We start from the raw sequence: 17,332 nt of genomic DNA, 5'->3' as shown, positions 1-17,332 counted from the left end.
GCAGGGGCCGACGGGAGGCCGGGGCGCCGGAGATGCTGATGGGGAGGCGCAGCTGCGAAGCGGGGACTCGGGAGTAGAGGAGGAAGACGCACACTGGTGAACGAAGGCGGGCAGCAGAGACGAAGCCTGGTGCAGCGACCGACTCTGGATCGGGAGCTCCTCTCCCGATCTGGAGTGCGAGGGGGCGAGGGGCTTGGCCGGCGGCGCGGCTTGGGTGCAGCTCCGGCGAGGGCTTGAGGCCGCTGGGGAGAAGGCGCATGGGAGCTCGCTACCCTCTCTCTCTGGCGGCGTCAGGAGGAAGGGGGGGATCGAGGGGAGTGGCCACGGGAGCGAGGGGGGGTCGAGGCTGCGCGTGGGGATCGGGCACGGGGTAGCGGCGCTGGAGGAGAACGAGGGAGAGATGGAGACCGATGGGAGTCGGGCTAGGGTTAGGTGCTGGGGCCGGCTGGGCCGGATGGGCCGGCCTGGGAGGCCGATGCCCTGGTGGGTGCTTCTGCTGCTGGGCTGCTCTGCTTCCTTTTTTTTCTTTTTCGTTTTTCTTCAGACAGAAAACAAAAGGAAAACCAGAGGGGAATTTGGGAGGATTTAGAAAGATGTGACAAAATTCTCAAGGTCCTGAATTTGTGTAGTATTCAATAAAACTGATTTGGGAAATTTTAAAGGCCAAAAAATATTCCAAGTTTGAATTAGGTTCCAACTTGAAGCATTTTTTTATCCCAACCAAACCAGCTCCAAAATAGGTGAAACTTGGCAGGGAGGTGAGTGGCATGATGCTTGAATTGTGAGGGAGAGATGAACATTAAAGGAGGAGTGAAAAATGGTACTTGCCAAATAGAAGCAAGAGAAGGAGGGGAGGGGTGATGCAAGGGGTGATCATGCATGAAACACACAATGCACATGATGAGCATGATGAAATGCAACACGCAAGCCAATGACAAGACAACAACAACGAATAACTGCACGACACCTGGCACATCGGTCTCGGGGCGTTACAACACTCCACCACTATGAGAGGATCTCGTCCCGAGATCTAGAATGGCACCGGAGGGACAACGGAAGAGAAAGAGAAGAGGTAAAACTAAGTTGCTTCTTTGACAAACGAGTGAGACCAAAGAACCTGGAAAAGGTTAAGCCATTTCGAGAAAAGAATACAACGGAAAAGACGAAGCTGAAAACACTCCGTTAGAAAAGAGGAACAAGGGAAAACAACTTCGGGTAGCACTCCGGTTGATAAGTTATGCAAGACTTGATACGGTGAAAAGAACTTGAGCAGAGGACACCACACTCCGGTTACACAAGATAGAGAAGGAATAAGACTGATATAATTTGGACAGCACTTCGACTGTAAATGGAAGAAATTGAACATGATCTTGACAAACCGAGAAGAGGAGTGAAAAGAGCAACATCACTAGACCCCCGGGAGAAAGAATAGAATAAAGATAATTGAAATAAGAGAATTGAGAAGAAAATGTCAATTTCTGCCACAAAAGAGTTTGAAAAGGCATCTTTAGGAGAAGGGTCGAACGGAGTTGTTGGAAAACCAACAATGAAAATACTAAGCTTGATATGGTCTTATGGAATATATGTCAAATATATGAGGTGACAATCTGCCACTCACGGGAAAGAATTGGATTGGAACGAACAAGGAGACGAGAAAGCTATATCACCGAAAGGATAATGAAGAACTTGGGTCAAATATTATCCCCATTAATAGCATTACTCCTTAGGGGAAAGCTTTAGGTGAAATATAACCCAAGATAATCCCAAAGAAGAGATTGATGGATTTAAAATATCTCATTCTTGATAACTTGTGACTCACGAAGCAACGAAGGGGAATTATCAAGAAGGACATAATACCACCTCCAAAGATACGGTAGAAAGAAATTGCACTCCGGATAGCAAGATGAAGAATGCTTGAGTTTCTTAGAAAGAATCTCGATGAACACTTCGAGAAGAAATATAAATCCTTGATGAACCATCATGTAGAACTTCCATGAAGAACTCCGGTAATAAAAGGATGATAAAAAGAAAGAGAAGTTGAAAACACAAGGTGAAGCCTTGCGATGATTTAGATGGAGCTTCGCGACGAGATAATGCGGAAAACTTAGAACTCCGGAAGAAAGATGAACAACAAGCAGCCAAGAATTTATTCCTCCTGAACAAACTCTGAAGGAAAGGATTAATCACTTGGATGAAACCAGAATAAGAATTATGTTATGCGTATCCTTCACCAATTTAAATTGATGACAAGCAACGGATTTGGCATACTACTTATTCTTGTAGAAAGGATTAAGAGAGATATGGCGTAAACTTGAGAAGGTCTTCAACGAACCACCGGTAGGATTTGGAAAGAACGAATGAATTGATATGATAACAAAGAAAGAGAACTCTTGAACGAACCACCGTAAGAATTGAAATTGAACGTAGCAAATGCACAAATCACCGGGAAGAATTGCAAAATGAATGAAGATACTTTAGGGTATTTAGATACATGAGAACGAAGAGAGCACGAGCCGATTAAAGATCACTTGAACAAGGCACCGGTAAGATCGGAGAATGATAACTGCAAACTGAGAATGAATAAATCTTCGATGATGGGCTCTGGATAATCAAACTGAGAAGACTCTTGAATTACTCCAGATGGGTGAAAAAGATTCTCACAATCGAAAACAGTTATAAGAGGATGGCAACAAGCTAGCACCATGAATCTTGAAGAGAATAGAGCAAGATTAAAGAGAAACTCTTCTTCGGTCTTCAAATGATGAGAATGACAACGAGAAACACCACCAAGAATTATTGAGGCACACCGGAAGAATCAAAAGCGAAGAGGTTGAGCCAACTATGAAAGAATTTGAAAGATCTTGGAGAAAAGCATTTAACTGATGATAACTCATTCTTACGTCAAACTTAGAGAAGAATTTAGGATAGCTCTGGGAAAATAGAAGAGTCAGGTAAGATCCTGGGAAAAGACCTGTGGGTTAGGGCCCACTCAAAAGAAGCACCGTTGAAAAGATTTAAAAGAGATGTTGCACCGATTGAATTAAATGACTTGAATGAGATACCAATCTCGAAAGAGCTTGAACTAATGCAGAGTGGAAACACAAATCTTCGAGATATCTTGAGTACTCCGGAATAACAAGTAGCGAGAAGTAGAATTATAATGAGGTGCACCAGTATGAGAAGACATTTGAGACGAGAAAAAGGGGATATAATCGACAAATCTTGACTTGAATCCACCGGAGAAGAGAAAGGAATGAGGAATGACGAACTTGAAGCTCCATTAGAATCTTCATGAGAATCACCGGATAAGAACATTAACGGAAAAGAATGGAGAAACTTCCCATCAATAAAATGGATACTCGATTAAGAAATCTGAGTCCTTGAAGAAAAAGGGGTGGGAGGGCGGGAAAACAAAAACAACTTGGGACGGATGAAACAAACACCGTTGAGAGAACTGAGAGGTGATCTTGCGAATGTTGAAATGATCGGATCCACTTGAAGAGAAAGACGCTGGTTGAAAAGGATTGACATGACAATCTCGATTGTTGAGAAGGATTGGTATTCACATCGAAGTATGAGAACACCATTTCGGAAAGGTATGGAATCAACACTTGACATTGAAGCAACTCGAATACCACAACTCAAAACAAAAACAAAGGACTGGCTTGTAGAATAAGCCGGAACAAACATATGATAGAGATTCCGTCCGAAGTTTTCGTGGTGGGGCCCACACGGGCTCAAGTGTACAGCACCATCATGTAGAAGGCAGTGCACATGACATACGAAGTGTCCCCGAGTCGGCATAGCCAAGGACTCTTTAAGACACAACGAGACCACTGTAAACACGACCGTGGAAAGGCGGACCACTAGACGTCGAACCCCAATTTCATATCATACATCTGTCGAAAAGATATCCTAAGAGCTACTTGAATTCCCACCTATGAAACTCCCGAAATTTTCCGGTTATGCAATCAGGTGTTGGGGATACAGGGGAAGCATAATATCTCACCCAAACTAGCAAATCCTACATCCAGCTGTATCCATCCTTCAACACATAACCAAGAAACCTTCGGAAATCATCTACCTCAACCTTCGAAAATCATCCGTTATACAAGTTATGGCGATACTCCCGAACTCCCGCCCCAGTACTGGGTGGCGTCGAGGTTATCTCACCAACGAACTGCATAAAAGAGATTTTCGATGTCGGCGTACTAAACTCAGGTATTCCAGAACTGCAACGATAAAATTATGATGACAACACCTTAGAGCTCAACTCCCCGGGACACTTCCACTAAACCCCTGACAGGAGGCACCAAGACAATGTTCTCATCATAAAACCATCGGAAAGATTCCAAGATACCCGCGTGATCCTAAAAAAAAATTAGTGAAATTTGAGAAGAGAAGAGTCAAAACTCTACGTCAGGATGCCTTACCAGAGCAATGAAGAGACTGGGAAGTAAAAAGAATTCCTAACTCTCCGAATATAAAATCCTAAATGACTCAAAATATTTTTTTCTAGACTCAAACTCGGCCGCTAAAAACAATCAAGCAATGGGGCTCCTAAGGTCGGGGAAGGCTCTGATTACCAACTTGTAACGCCCTCGATGCGACTATATCTCCCACGTGTCGAGGCACGACTTAGAGGCATAATCCCATCGAAGGCATATGTCGCAAGTGAGGTAATCTTCACACAACCCATGTAATATAATAAGGGAAAGAGATTACATAGTTGGCTTACAATCGCCACTTCACACAATTACATGAATAAAGCATTACATCAACCAAATACAATCAGGGCCCGACTACGGAGCCAAAATAAAAGAAGAACCCCAAATGCGACAAAGGTCCCCGATCGACCCCAACTGGGCTCCACTACTGATCAACTAGAACGGAAACAACACAAAGGACAAGATCTTCATCGAGCTCCTCCTGAGCTTGGTTGCGTCATCTGTACGGACTCAACGGCACCTGCAAGCTGGTTTTGGAAGTATCTGTGAGCCACGGGGACTCAGCAATCTCGCACCCGCGAGATCAAGACTATTTAAGCTTATGGGTAAGGTAAAGGTATGAGGTGGAGCTGCAGCAAGCGACTAGCATATATGGTGGCTAACATACGCAAATGAGAGCGAGAAGAGAAGGCAAAGCACGGTCGATAAAAGTATGATCAAGAAGTGATCCTGGACTACCTACGTCAAGCATAACTCCAACAACCGTGTTCACTTCCCGGGCCCCGCCGGAAAGAGACCATCACGGTTACACACGCGGTTGATGTATTTTAATTAAGGTCAACTTCGGGTTTTCTACAACCGGACGTTAACAAATTCCCATCTGCCCATAACCGCGGGCACGGCTTTCGAAAGATAATACCCTGCAGGGGTGTCCCAACTTAGCCCATGACAAGCTCTCACGGTCAACGAAGGAATAGACCTCCACCCGAGACATTCCGATCAGACTCGGTATCCCGGTACAACAAGACATTTCGACAGGGTAAAACTAAACCAGCAACACCGCCCGAATGTGCCGACAAATCCCGATAGGAGCTGCACATATCTCTTTCTCAGGGCACACTCAGATTGTCCTAGGTGCGGGTAGGCCAACCCAGAGTTGCCCCTGGTGGCCACCGGCAGCTGACAGGTTGGACCAACACTCAGAGGAGCACTGGCCCGGGGGGGGGGGTAAAATAATGATGACCCTTGGGCGCGCGACCCCCAAGGGAAAAAAAAGGCTAGGTGGCAAATGGTAAAACCAATGTTGGGCATTGCTGGAGAAGCTTTACTTAAGGCGAACTGTCAAGGGATTCCCATAATAGCCCAACCGCGTAAGGGACGCAAAATCCGGGAACATAACACCGATATGACGGAAACTAGGGCGGCAAGAGTGGAACAAAACACCAGGCATAAGGCCGAGCCTTCCACCCTTTACCAAGTATATAGATGCATTAATTAAATAGATATATTGTGATATCCCAACAAGTATATAAATGTTCCAACAAGGAACGGCTCCAATCTTCACCTGCAACTAACAACGCTATAAGAAGGGCTGAGCAAAGCGGTAACATAGCCAATCAACGGTTTGCTAGGACAATGGTGGGTTAGAGGTTCAACATGGCAATTGGGAGGCTGACAAGCAAAAGGGTAGGCATCGTAGCAGTGGCAAAGCAAAAGAGCGAGCAAACTAGCATAGCAAAGATAGTAGTGATTTCGAGGGTATGATCATCTTGCCTGAGATCCCGCAAGGAAGAAGAACGAATCCAAGAAGAAGACAAACGGTCGTAGACGAACAAATCCTCACAACTCCGGAACGAAACCGAAGCTAACGAGAGAAGCAACCCGGAAAGAAACAAACAACATAGTAAACACACAAGCATAAACAAGTCATGATGCACAAACAAGTATGATACATGTCCGGTTTAATGAGGCATGGCATGGCAAAGTGCAACAAAGAATACTACAAGTTAAGTGGAGCTCAATATGCAACGAGTTGCATATTGACGAAACACCACATCAATTATTTAGTTTGATCTCGGTTATGCTATCCCACAATATTAACTGTTGTTAAACATGGCAAGAGGTGAGGCATAATTAAACTAACAATACCATCTAAACAATTTAAATGGGGCCGGATATAAAAACAACAAATCCGGTAAATCCCCATATGCATTTAGCAATTTAAAGCAACACCAATTTTAAGCATTTTAATTGTTATTATCATGATGCGGATGACATATGCAAGTTTTATGCATTTTTTTATGAAAATGTTGACATAAGCATGTTAAGGAGCATTTGGTCACCATGGCGGAACGAAAGGGGTGCCACGGCAACGATAACGAAAATGGTGCCACGGCAACGATAACGAAAATGGTGCCACGGCAACATTCCGATGATCCGATAACTCATTGAGATACCGGTGCAAAAGAGCAAGTGTGCGGATGTGCGAAACATGCAGAAGATGGTGGGGTGATCCCGTCTACCGGGTTCCCACGGGATAATGGCATGGAAACGAGTGACAAACGGACACGATGCAAAAACAGGCATCTCATACAACATGCATTCAGTCCACGAACATCGTCTCGGTGTTATACCTTCGAAGCGTGCGTTTCGGGCGGATCGAGTTCGTAGAGGGAAGTAGACGTTCACGGGTCGACGGTAGTGGTACATCTCGTAGACGTTCACGGGTCGTCGTGGAGGTAGACGTTCACGGGCGTCGTGGAAGTAGTGGTACACGTTCGTTTTTCGGAGAGGTACTTGATGAATCCAACATCTTCGGGGCGACGGCAGTGGTTCACGGACGTCGTGGTACTTGTCGGTCCGGTCTTGATGTAGATGTACAAGGCAAACGTAGTGGTACTAAGCGCCGGTCGTGGAGGGACTTGCCGAAATCCACAGAGCTGGTGTGCTTGTTCAGGCGTCGGTCTTGCTGGAGGGGGTACTTGGTGAATCCGCCTAGTCGCACACGGGTCATAGTGGTACTAGGCAAAATCCACGGGGGTGGTCTTGGCGTGCAGCGAACAACAGCACAGGAAAGCAAGGCATGGCCGAAGGTGAGGTTGCAGCGGCCTTGGGCATGAACTCCAGCGACGGGAGCCGGTGGGGACGCGGGGTGAAGAGGATGGCTGCGGCGCGAGGTCGCGGGAAACCGAGACGATGCAGGTCGGCGATGCAGCAGGAGAGGCGAAGGCGATCTTGCTGCCGAGGCGACCATGGCATCAGCAGGGGCCGACGGGAGGCCGGGGCGCCGGAGATGCTGATGGGGAGGCGCAGCTGCGAAGCAGGGACTCGGGAGTAGAGGAGGAAGACGCAGCACTGGTGAACGAAGGCGGGCAGCAGAGACAAAGCCTGGTGCAGCGACCGACTCTGGATCGGGAGCTCCTCTCCTGATCTGGAGTGCGAGGGGGCGAGGGGCTTGGCCGGCGGCGCGGCTTGGGTGCAGCTCCGGCGAGGGCTTGAGGCCGCTGGGGAGAAGGCGCATGGGAGCTCGCTACCCTCTCTCTCTGGCGGCGTCAGGAGGAAGGGGGGGATCGAGGGGAGTGGCCACGGGAGCGAGGGGGGGTCGAGGCTGCGCGTGGGGATCGGGCACGGGGTAGCGGCGCTGGAGGAGAACGAGGGAGAGATGGAGACCGATGGGAGTCAGGCTAGGGTTAGGTGCTGGGGCCGGCTGGGCCGGATGGGCCGGCCTGGGAGGCCGATGCCCTGGTGGGTGCTTCTGCTGCTGGGCTGCTCTGCTTCCTTTTTTTTTTCTTTTTCGTTTTTCTTCAGACAGAAAACAAAAGGAAAACCAGAGGGGAATTTGGGAGGATTTAGAAAGATGTGACAAAATTCTCAAGGTCCTGAATTTGCGTAGTATTCAATAAAACTGATTTGGGAAATTTTAAAGGCCAAAAAATATTCCAAGTTTGAATTAGGTTCCAACTTGAAGCATTTTTTTATCCCAACCAAACCAGCTCCAAAATAGGTGAAACTTGGCAGGGAGGTGAGTGGCATGATGCTTGAATTGTGAGGGAGAGATGAACATTAAAGGAGGAGTGAAAAATGGTACTTGCCAAATAGAAGCAAGAGAAGGAGGGGAGGGGTGATGCAAGGGGTGATCATGCATGAAACACACAATGCACATGATGAGCATGATGAAATGCAACACGCAAGCCAATGACAAGACAACAACAACGAATAACTGCACGACACCTGGCACATCGGTCTCGGGGCGTTACATGCACCCCTTGTCCAATTCGTACCAGAGGGGGGGCGCGTGCCTCCTTCCTTTTGGCCTCTCTCCTCTATTCCTGTATGGCCCAATAAAGCCCGATACTTCTCCCGGTGAATTCCCGTAACTCCCCGGTACTCCGAAAATATCCGAATCACTCGGAACCTTTCCGATATCCGAATATAGTCGTCCAATATATCAATCTTTATGTCTCGACCATTTCGAGACTCCTCGTCATGTCCCCGATCTCATCTGGGACTCCGAACTACCTTCGGTACATCAAATCACATAAACTCATAATATAACCGTCATCAAACTTTAAGCGTGCGGACCCTACGGGTTCGAGAACTATGTAGACATGACCGACATACGTCTCCGGTCAATAACCAATAGTGGAACCTGGATGCTCATATTGGCTCCCACATATTCTACGAAGATCTTTACAAACCGCATAACAACATACGTTGTTCTCTTTGTCATCAGTATGTTACTTGCCCGAGATTCGATCGTCGGTATCTTAATACCTAGTTCAATCTCGTTACCGGCAAGTCTCTTTACTCGTTCCATAATACATCATCCCGCAACTAACTCATTAGTTACAATGCTTGCAAGGCTTATAGTGATGTGCATTCCCGAGTGGGCCCAGAGATACCTCTCCGACAATCAGAGTGACAAATCCTAATCTCGAAATACGCCAACTCAACAAGTACCTTCGGAGACACATGTAGAGCACGTTTATAATCACCTAGTTACGTTGTGATGTTTGGTAGCACACAAAGTGTTCCTCCAGTAAACGGGAGTTGCATAATCTCATAGTCATAGGAACATGTATAAGTCATGAAGAAAGCAATAGCAACAAACTAAACGATCATCGTGCTAAGCTAACGGATGGGTCAAGTCAATCACATCATTCTCTAATGATGTGATCCCGTTAATCAAATGACAACTCATGTCTATGGTTAGGAAACATAACCATCATTGATTCAACGAGCTAGTCAAGTAGATGCATACTAGTGACACTATGTTTGTCTATGTATTCACACATGTATTATGTTTCCGGTTAATACAATTCTAGCATGAATAATAAACATTTATCATGAAATAAGGAAATAAATAATAACTTTATTATTGCCTTTAGGGCATATTTCCTTCAGATACCGAGGTTAGCCGCCATGTGAGCAGTGGCTCCAGTGTCCATGAACCTGTCACCACCGCCGCCATACTAAGTTGGTGTAGGGGTGATGTGGACGGCGATGAGTAGGAAGGAGGTATGCCCGATGGCACGGGGTAGGCGCCAAAACCCGGGACGGCTCCAATGTCCATGAACCTGTCACCACCGTCGCCATACTAGGTTGGTGTAGGGACGGTGTGGAGGGCGATGAGTAGGGAGGAGGCATGCCCAGTGGCGTGGGGTAGGCGCCAAAACCCGGGGCGGCGGCGACCTTCTTGAATGTCGGCACAATGAGGAGCGTGAGGCTGGAGGCGGCGTTGCCGATGTCCTCATTAAGGACGGTCATCAATGTAGAGCATGAGTTCATCGGATACCTTGAACTCGAGGTCACGCAACTGATCGAAGATCGCCTTGAGACGCATGCAGTGCTCGTCAATGGAAGAGTCGTTTTGGTGTAACCCAAAACACTCCTGCTGGAGGAAGACATTGTAGCCGATTGTTGGTGAAGAGACCGGTGATCTTGCTCCAGACAGCGGCGGCGGAGTCACCATCATTCACGACGGTGTAGAAGATATCGTCGGAGCTGATGAGGAAGAACCATCGAATGATGGTGGCGTCGATCGCTAGCCACTCGGAGTCATATTGGGCGGTGAAGAAGTTCACAGAGCCATCAACATGATCGCTAAGATCATACTCGCGAAAGAGAAGATTGAAGTAGGTCTTTCACGAGTAAAAATTGGTCGCGATGTGGGAAAGCTTGATGGGGACGTGGTCGGCGATGGGGGCGTCACGGATGGTCCCTGGATCAGGGCCGACAAAAGGGATTGGAGTGACCAGAGGAGCGGGCTGAAGACCCGAAGAAGGTCATGGCGACAGAGAGGTGCGGCTAGGGTTAGGGTTTTGGAGAAGAGGAAGAAGGCGGTGGCGGCTCGGCAGGGGATGGGCATTGGCGGCTGGGAGGAGGAGTGGGAGTAGGCAATAATGGTGGTGGGGTAGGTAGATGGAGCAACGGCGGCAGCAGGAGGCGGCGGCGGCTCGAGATAAGCAGCGGCGGCGGCTCGAGATAAGCAGCGGCGGTGGCCAAGGAAGGTAGGAGGTGCGGCTGCGGCTCGGGAGGAGAACGGTGGTGGCGGCAGTTAGCGGCGATGGCGGCAGCCAAGGGGGGCGGCGGCCGCTGAGGATGGAGGAGCGGCGCGGCAAGGATCGAAAAACGGTTAATACCGTGTGAAGAGATTATTTGGTGCAAGACAATTGTGTTCACCTCATGGGTCCCCATATATAATATGTATAGGAGTAGTTCCATCCAGAGCGAATACCCTACTTACAAAATACATACTTGGGAGACAAGCGGGGACAGCTACACCTAATAGATGTACGTGTATACACAGAACAAACACAATCATCCGCCAACATTTCGGGCCTCCATCAATTCCACTAGAGGCACCGACAGACCTACCATGGCGTCCTTCCGCGCTCCTGCCGCACCTCTTCGGGCTTCCATCGATGAGCTCGTTGTGGGCTTGTGTCGAGGCTCCAACGTCCCAACGGGTTGTGTCAGTAGTTTCCGCATAGTCGTTCTCTGGGGCTCGACCTTGTCCAAGACGCCCCTCGGGGCCTCACCTCTCTCACCGAGGGTGGCGAAGCGACTTTCTCCAACAACCTCTTTCACGGCCTCCCTGGGGTTGCGTGACCTGAACATGTGCCTGTTTTGCGGGCTTGGAAACAAAGGCTTTAAAGGCCTGGATGCAAGACAAGGAAAACATGTCGGCAAAAATAGCCAAAGGGAAAAATACTGGCTGAGGCAAGATGGCTATGCACAAGGAGATGGTGCATTGGTCATAGGTCGCAGTTTGCTTCCTTGTCATGCCTTCGTTGTTCCAAAACCGGTCGTGGCTTTGGCAGAGTGATGAAGTACGAGGAGATGCTACACATTGGTCATAGGCAGCAGTTTGCAAATCCGCTGATTGTCAATAATGCGTGTTCACAATTCCAAATAAGTTCAAGGCAGGTTCTGAAAATGTACATCATTGATCGTTGGCCAACATGGCAAGGCAGGTTTTCTGTTTCAGAAATATTTTAGCCATTGTCGATAATCACTAAATTTCAATGAAATTCAGTGATTTCTGTTATCATTTCGACCAAAGGACCAAAATTTTCACTTGAATTTGATTGAGATCAAACCAAACATTTTAAAAATCCAAGGATAACTTTAAAAATGATTTGAAATTCTGCACACTATTGAAATTGCTGAAATATTGACCGAAAGGCAGGTATGTACCAAAATTAGTGAAATTTCACTAAAAGTGAGAACAATGGGCACGACAGCCGCCAATTTTGATTGGCTGGTGAGGTTCTTTGTCCCACGTTGCCTGCTACTTTGTGGATCAGACAAAAGTGCTCCAAGCTTTTTACAACTGTTACCCATTTTGCTACTTTGTGGATCAAAAGTGCTCGGGTGTTATTGCTTCATTTCAGAGTACAAGCGGTCTCATGATGCCACTTTGGACAAAACAAGACAAGTCATATTCTTAAAGCACCTCCTTTAGTCAGGCTAATTATTGCAACTTAGAACAAAGATCCGCTCACGGAAAAAACAAAGGCTGCCTCAAATTATAAATGGACATCTGCTGAACTTTGAACAAAACGAAGCAAGGTTGATAGCGCGACAAGGCATATCCGTCCTGTATTCAGGCTAATTATTGATGCTCAGATCCACTCACAGGAGAATGCAAAAGGCTGTTTTTAGATTAGAAGTGGCCTTCATTGGAACAGAAAAATAAAAAAAATGAGGGCATAAAGTTTCATCATCATCCCTCAAGAGCAGAGGCACCCGATATGATCTCAGTGAGCTCAGTAGTGATAGATGCTTGACGTGTCCTGCAGAGATAAAACAGGGTGAATCCTCGCCCACCTTTTACATATATGTTGTCTGATGCTGATGTGTTAAGTGATACTTTTACTTAGATTAATGTATTCATGCATTGAAAATCTGAAAGCTACTGAAAGCTAGAAGGGTAACCTGTTGTATGTCAGTGTAAGACGGTCAAGCATTTCACCGGCATTTCTGCTGGAGCTGTCCATAGCAGACATACGGGCACCAAGCTCACTGCACGCATTCTCTAGAACAGCATTATACATAACCTGCCAAGAGTACAAATTCCAAACATCATTATCAACAATGTCGTGGCAACAAAATTTCAACAAAAATATTTTTTGTGCTATCCAAGAAATGCTTACACTAACATGCTAATAACTTGGAACTTGATTTGGATAGAGCAATGCCACAGAAATCATCCCCAAATATTGATGAAACTACAAAAGGGTCAAGCAATGACGCACGACTTACACAAGAAAACTGGAACTCGGTAAGATTCTGCAGGATTTCTGATTTTGTTTCACCTCCTTCAATTTCATACGAATCCAGCTGACCAACCTTCCCGCCAGATTCTGATTCTTTCTCCATAACCTACCAAAAAGAGGAGAATTGAAGCCAACATTACCTTAGTCGGTAACAAATTAAGCGAGCACGAGTCATGGAAGCACAAATTCATATATGCCTCAAGAACGAGCACCCACCTCTGGGGACAGTATTGTGGCCAGTGTAGGCCTAAATGAAATGACAGACTGAAACTTGTTAAAAACAACTCTTATAGCATCATATTCAACATTTTTCAAGATATCATCTGCCAGCACAGCAACCTGGGAAAAAAATCATTTTAGAACCAGTACATTCACACAAAGAGGGAAAATATACACATAAACCTTCCATTGATCCCAGAATTAGATACTCCCTCCGTCCAATGATACAAGGCAGAGATACTTTCATTATTTTATCTTTGACTAACAGTTAGTCAAACATTATAATACACTGTAAATTATGTGATACGTAAGTGATGCTTCATTGTAAGTGAAGTTTCTAACAGTATCAAATATCTGTTGAACTACATGTTGGTCATAGATAAAACCTGGAAAACACATGTGCCTTCTATTCTAAGAATAAGAAACTGGTAAATATGAAAGAACACTTTAAACGAAAGTCAGCTAATGTAAACTACTTGAAATGCTAATGCATGCTCAGTGAACAGAAGTGGATCAAATTATGTTAAGTAGAATCAGTCAGCTGCATTGCGATTACCTAAGATTTTTTTCAAACCAAAATAGGAATGAAGAGTAACACTGCAAACAAACAATGCTTATGTGTGTGACTAAACCAACAATGCTTATGTGGGAGCTGTCCATGCAGTTAGAATCAACAATACTTGCAAAACAAATAAGCCAACTCAGAAAGCCTACATCTACATGAAACTGCAGAAAAGAAAATACTTGGATAGAGGCATGCTCTGTTGTACTAATGTTTTAGAAGGTACAAGGTCTAAAACAAATTCTCCAACTAAAATACATGTTCACATAATTAACTGCAATTAGCAAATGTATAGAAATTAAAAGCCCGGAAAACAGTTACCTGTGTGTAATTGATAGGGTTTTTCTGCAACTCAGATACTGTCATTTCAATATGCTTCCTGGAGTCACGGATGAGTTGAACTTTCCCCTTTTCTCCTAATATGACATACTTGCTTTCTTTCTCTGGACCTGATTACTAGAGTTATAAGCCATAGCCATATAATAACAAAATATAACCATGAACCAAATTACCAGAAGTCATTTTCTGGAGTGCTTTGCTGACTTTAACAGATGTAGAATTGATACCACCACAGAGACCCTTGTCAGATGTAATGGCTACAATAACATTCTTCTTGACATTTACACCTGATGTTTGTATCAAAGATTTTAACCACCCAAGAAAAAGAATAATATTCATGGTCTTGCAAGAAGAACAAAACATGAACTAAGAAATTGATACATTATCATCTGCAAGAATAGTATTCATGGTCTTGCAAAAAGAACAAAACAACAGCATCTGATAAGTTTGTGTTGTAAGATCTAACTGGATCTAAGGTGTCAAAAGAGCCCATTCCATCATGAGTTACTTTATTAATTAAGAACTGTGGGTCACTGAATTACTGAATGTATTAGATGTTTATGACGAAGAAACTAAAGATATATCCCGTGTCTTTCAATCACTAATCCCTTGGTCCACATATAAAAGCCCCCCACAAAATCAGAGCTCAACTAACTAATAAAATATGAGTTATATGTCACAAAAATTTATACAATTGAAAACTCTTTTGGAGTGTGAGTACAGTGGTAGAATTTTAATGTCACATGACTTGTATTTTAATAGCTGAATTCATAGGCAAGATAGGCGCTATGCAGATGCAAAATTAGGAATTTACACCTAACATCATTTGGACCTTCTACATCTACATGCTAAAATAATTACTCAAGAGTTCAACAAGTCTCCTAACATGCAGGAACAGCCACCAGTCCATTAGCAACAATGGACAAGACTGTTGGCAATTAAAGAACAGATGCTAAAATAAGCATTGTATAAGATATGACATGATGGCTTAGACATACTAGGAGCATCCCCAAGAAGAGCTGTGAATGGCTGCCATAGACCACGTGAATTCTCAGTTCTTGTTTGAACAGCACGAAGCTTTGATGCTGCAACCATCTTCATTGCTTTCGTAATCTTTTGGATGTTCTTGACACTTTTCATGCGGTTCCTCACTGAAAATCATTAATTCAGGCCAATGAATACGACACCATTCCATGTACGCAATACAGAACAGGTTGGAATGAAAATACTAACCAATTTGTGTTGAGATCGACCGTGCACCAAGCGGAGCAATCTGCCTGAAGGGTCAAAATGCAACATAGTCACATTCTCATTAACATAAATATCATGCAAACAGCTGAACGGTGCTTTGAATTTGTCAAATAAATGGTGGAATATTGAAGTAATCCAAACAAATAATTTCACAGGAAGCACGGCATTGTGTGTAGAAAGTGAAACCAAATTAACAAAGCCCTGATTACCTTCAAACCAGTAAATTTCAACGCATTATATTTTACAAAACTAGTGGGCCACAACTTAGGAGCATAATATGCAACAATTACAAATGGTAGCGTGAAAGCAAATAACAATCATAATGCCATCAGCCTTTGCATAGCACGGGAGCACTAAGCCGGCAACTTTTCAGCAGAATATGTAGAATTGGCAATTGGTAGCATGAGAGCACAAAACAAACATTATGTCATACCTTTGCATAGCAAGCGAGGATTAAACACATAAATTTTCAAGAATTAGTTAAACACAAATTATCAGCATAATGCACGGTTCACAGTTGGAAGCAAGAAAGCACAATATAACATAATGCCATAATCTTTGGACAGTAACGGCATCAAATAAAATGATGGTGAATCCCAAACAATCATGACTCTTGTCTCCTCGCATCCATTACCTAAAGAAATGGTCCGAAATCTTGTATCCCTGACACAACAAAAAAAAACACCACAACACCACGAGAAGAATCATCACATTACACAATCCAACAAGAAATCGTAAGCGTTCCTCAGATAGAAATTCAGAATCCCATTTACAATATCATTTTCCCAAGATAATTCAAACCCTAACGAACCTTTCACGGATCCTTAACCCAAACTACCGTCAGCAAACAGACGCGCAAAGGCGCCATACATTCGCAGAACACAGGCCAGACGCGCCTCGCATTTCGGAGGTCAACTTTGATTTGACGAAGAACACGTGATCAGATCTATCGCCAGACCGACCGGATATTTAGAGAACCACTGATATAGGCGGAGGATAGATCGGGAAGGAGTAAATGGATGGGGATCTTACGACTGGGAGGCAGCCCGGGAGAGCGCAGCCATGGTGGCTGCCGGGGAGGGGGTGTTGAGGAGGACACGCCGCCCCTCGCGTCTTAGGGCCGCCATCGCCATCGCCATCGCCGGTGGAGTTGTTCCTCTCTGCTTTTTGCGGATCTGGAATTTCTTGCAAATGCTAGGCGAGTTCGCTTCGCCTCAACAAACTCGATGGGAAAAGGAGGGGTTGCGGCGGCGGACGAGCCCTACAGTAGCATTGAAGGGCCTCTTTAAAAGGGGCTGAGGCAGAATGTGCCTGTAATAGAATTTTAGAGCATCTACCATTCAGGGAAAAAAAATACTCCTATTAGATCGCTACTTTAGTGATCTATCTTTTTTCTGAAATATGCACGAGTGTGCATATCATCTACTTAGATCTCATTTGGTTTAGAAGAATATTGTAGAAATTTCATAGGATAGGATTTTTATAAAAAAAATTCTTTTAGAGTCCTTTGGTTTATAGAAATGGAATCCTATTTCTATGAAGGAATTCTTTCTATCATTCACATTCCATAGGAAAATAAACATCAGTCTAGACTCAATGAAAAAAAAAAATCCTATGATGTGAATCAAAGGGCATCTCCTTTCCTACTCCTACTCATAGGATTTGAGATACATGTCATCTCATTTCCTATGACTTTTCTGTTCCTACGATTTTCCTATCCTATGAACCAAAGA

At 45.0% G+C, this 17,332-nt stretch overlaps 1 protein-coding gene across 1 annotated transcript; it reads right to left on the bottom strand.

The window, feature by feature from the left end:
* Positions 1 to 12,455: 12,455 nt before the first annotated feature.
* Positions 12,456 to 16,923, bottom strand: LOC123044021 (ATP synthase subunit gamma, mitochondrial). Its single transcript, XM_044466640.1, has 9 exons — positions 16,632 to 16,923; positions 15,582 to 15,625; positions 15,347 to 15,499; positions 14,522 to 14,635; positions 14,331 to 14,458; positions 13,445 to 13,567; positions 13,215 to 13,334; positions 12,888 to 13,009; positions 12,456 to 12,745 (listed from the first exon to the last, which is right to left on the bottom strand). Exons 1-9 carry the CDS (start codon positions 16,736 to 16,738, stop codon positions 12,676 to 12,678), a joined length of 981 nt encoding a protein of 326 aa, XP_044322575.1. The 5' UTR covers positions 16,739 to 16,923; the 3' UTR covers positions 12,456 to 12,675.
* Positions 16,924 to 17,332: the final 409 nt, after the last annotated feature.

This window comes from Triticum aestivum, chromosome 1A (assembly GCF_018294505.1).
Source record: "Triticum aestivum cultivar Chinese Spring chromosome 1A, IWGSC CS RefSeq v2.1, whole genome shotgun sequence".
Classification (NCBI taxonomy): domain Eukaryota; kingdom Viridiplantae; phylum Streptophyta; class Magnoliopsida; order Poales; family Poaceae; genus Triticum; species Triticum aestivum.
The sequence above is the reverse complement of the archived record's forward strand: the minus strand, read 5'-3'. Positions and strand labels throughout refer to the sequence as shown.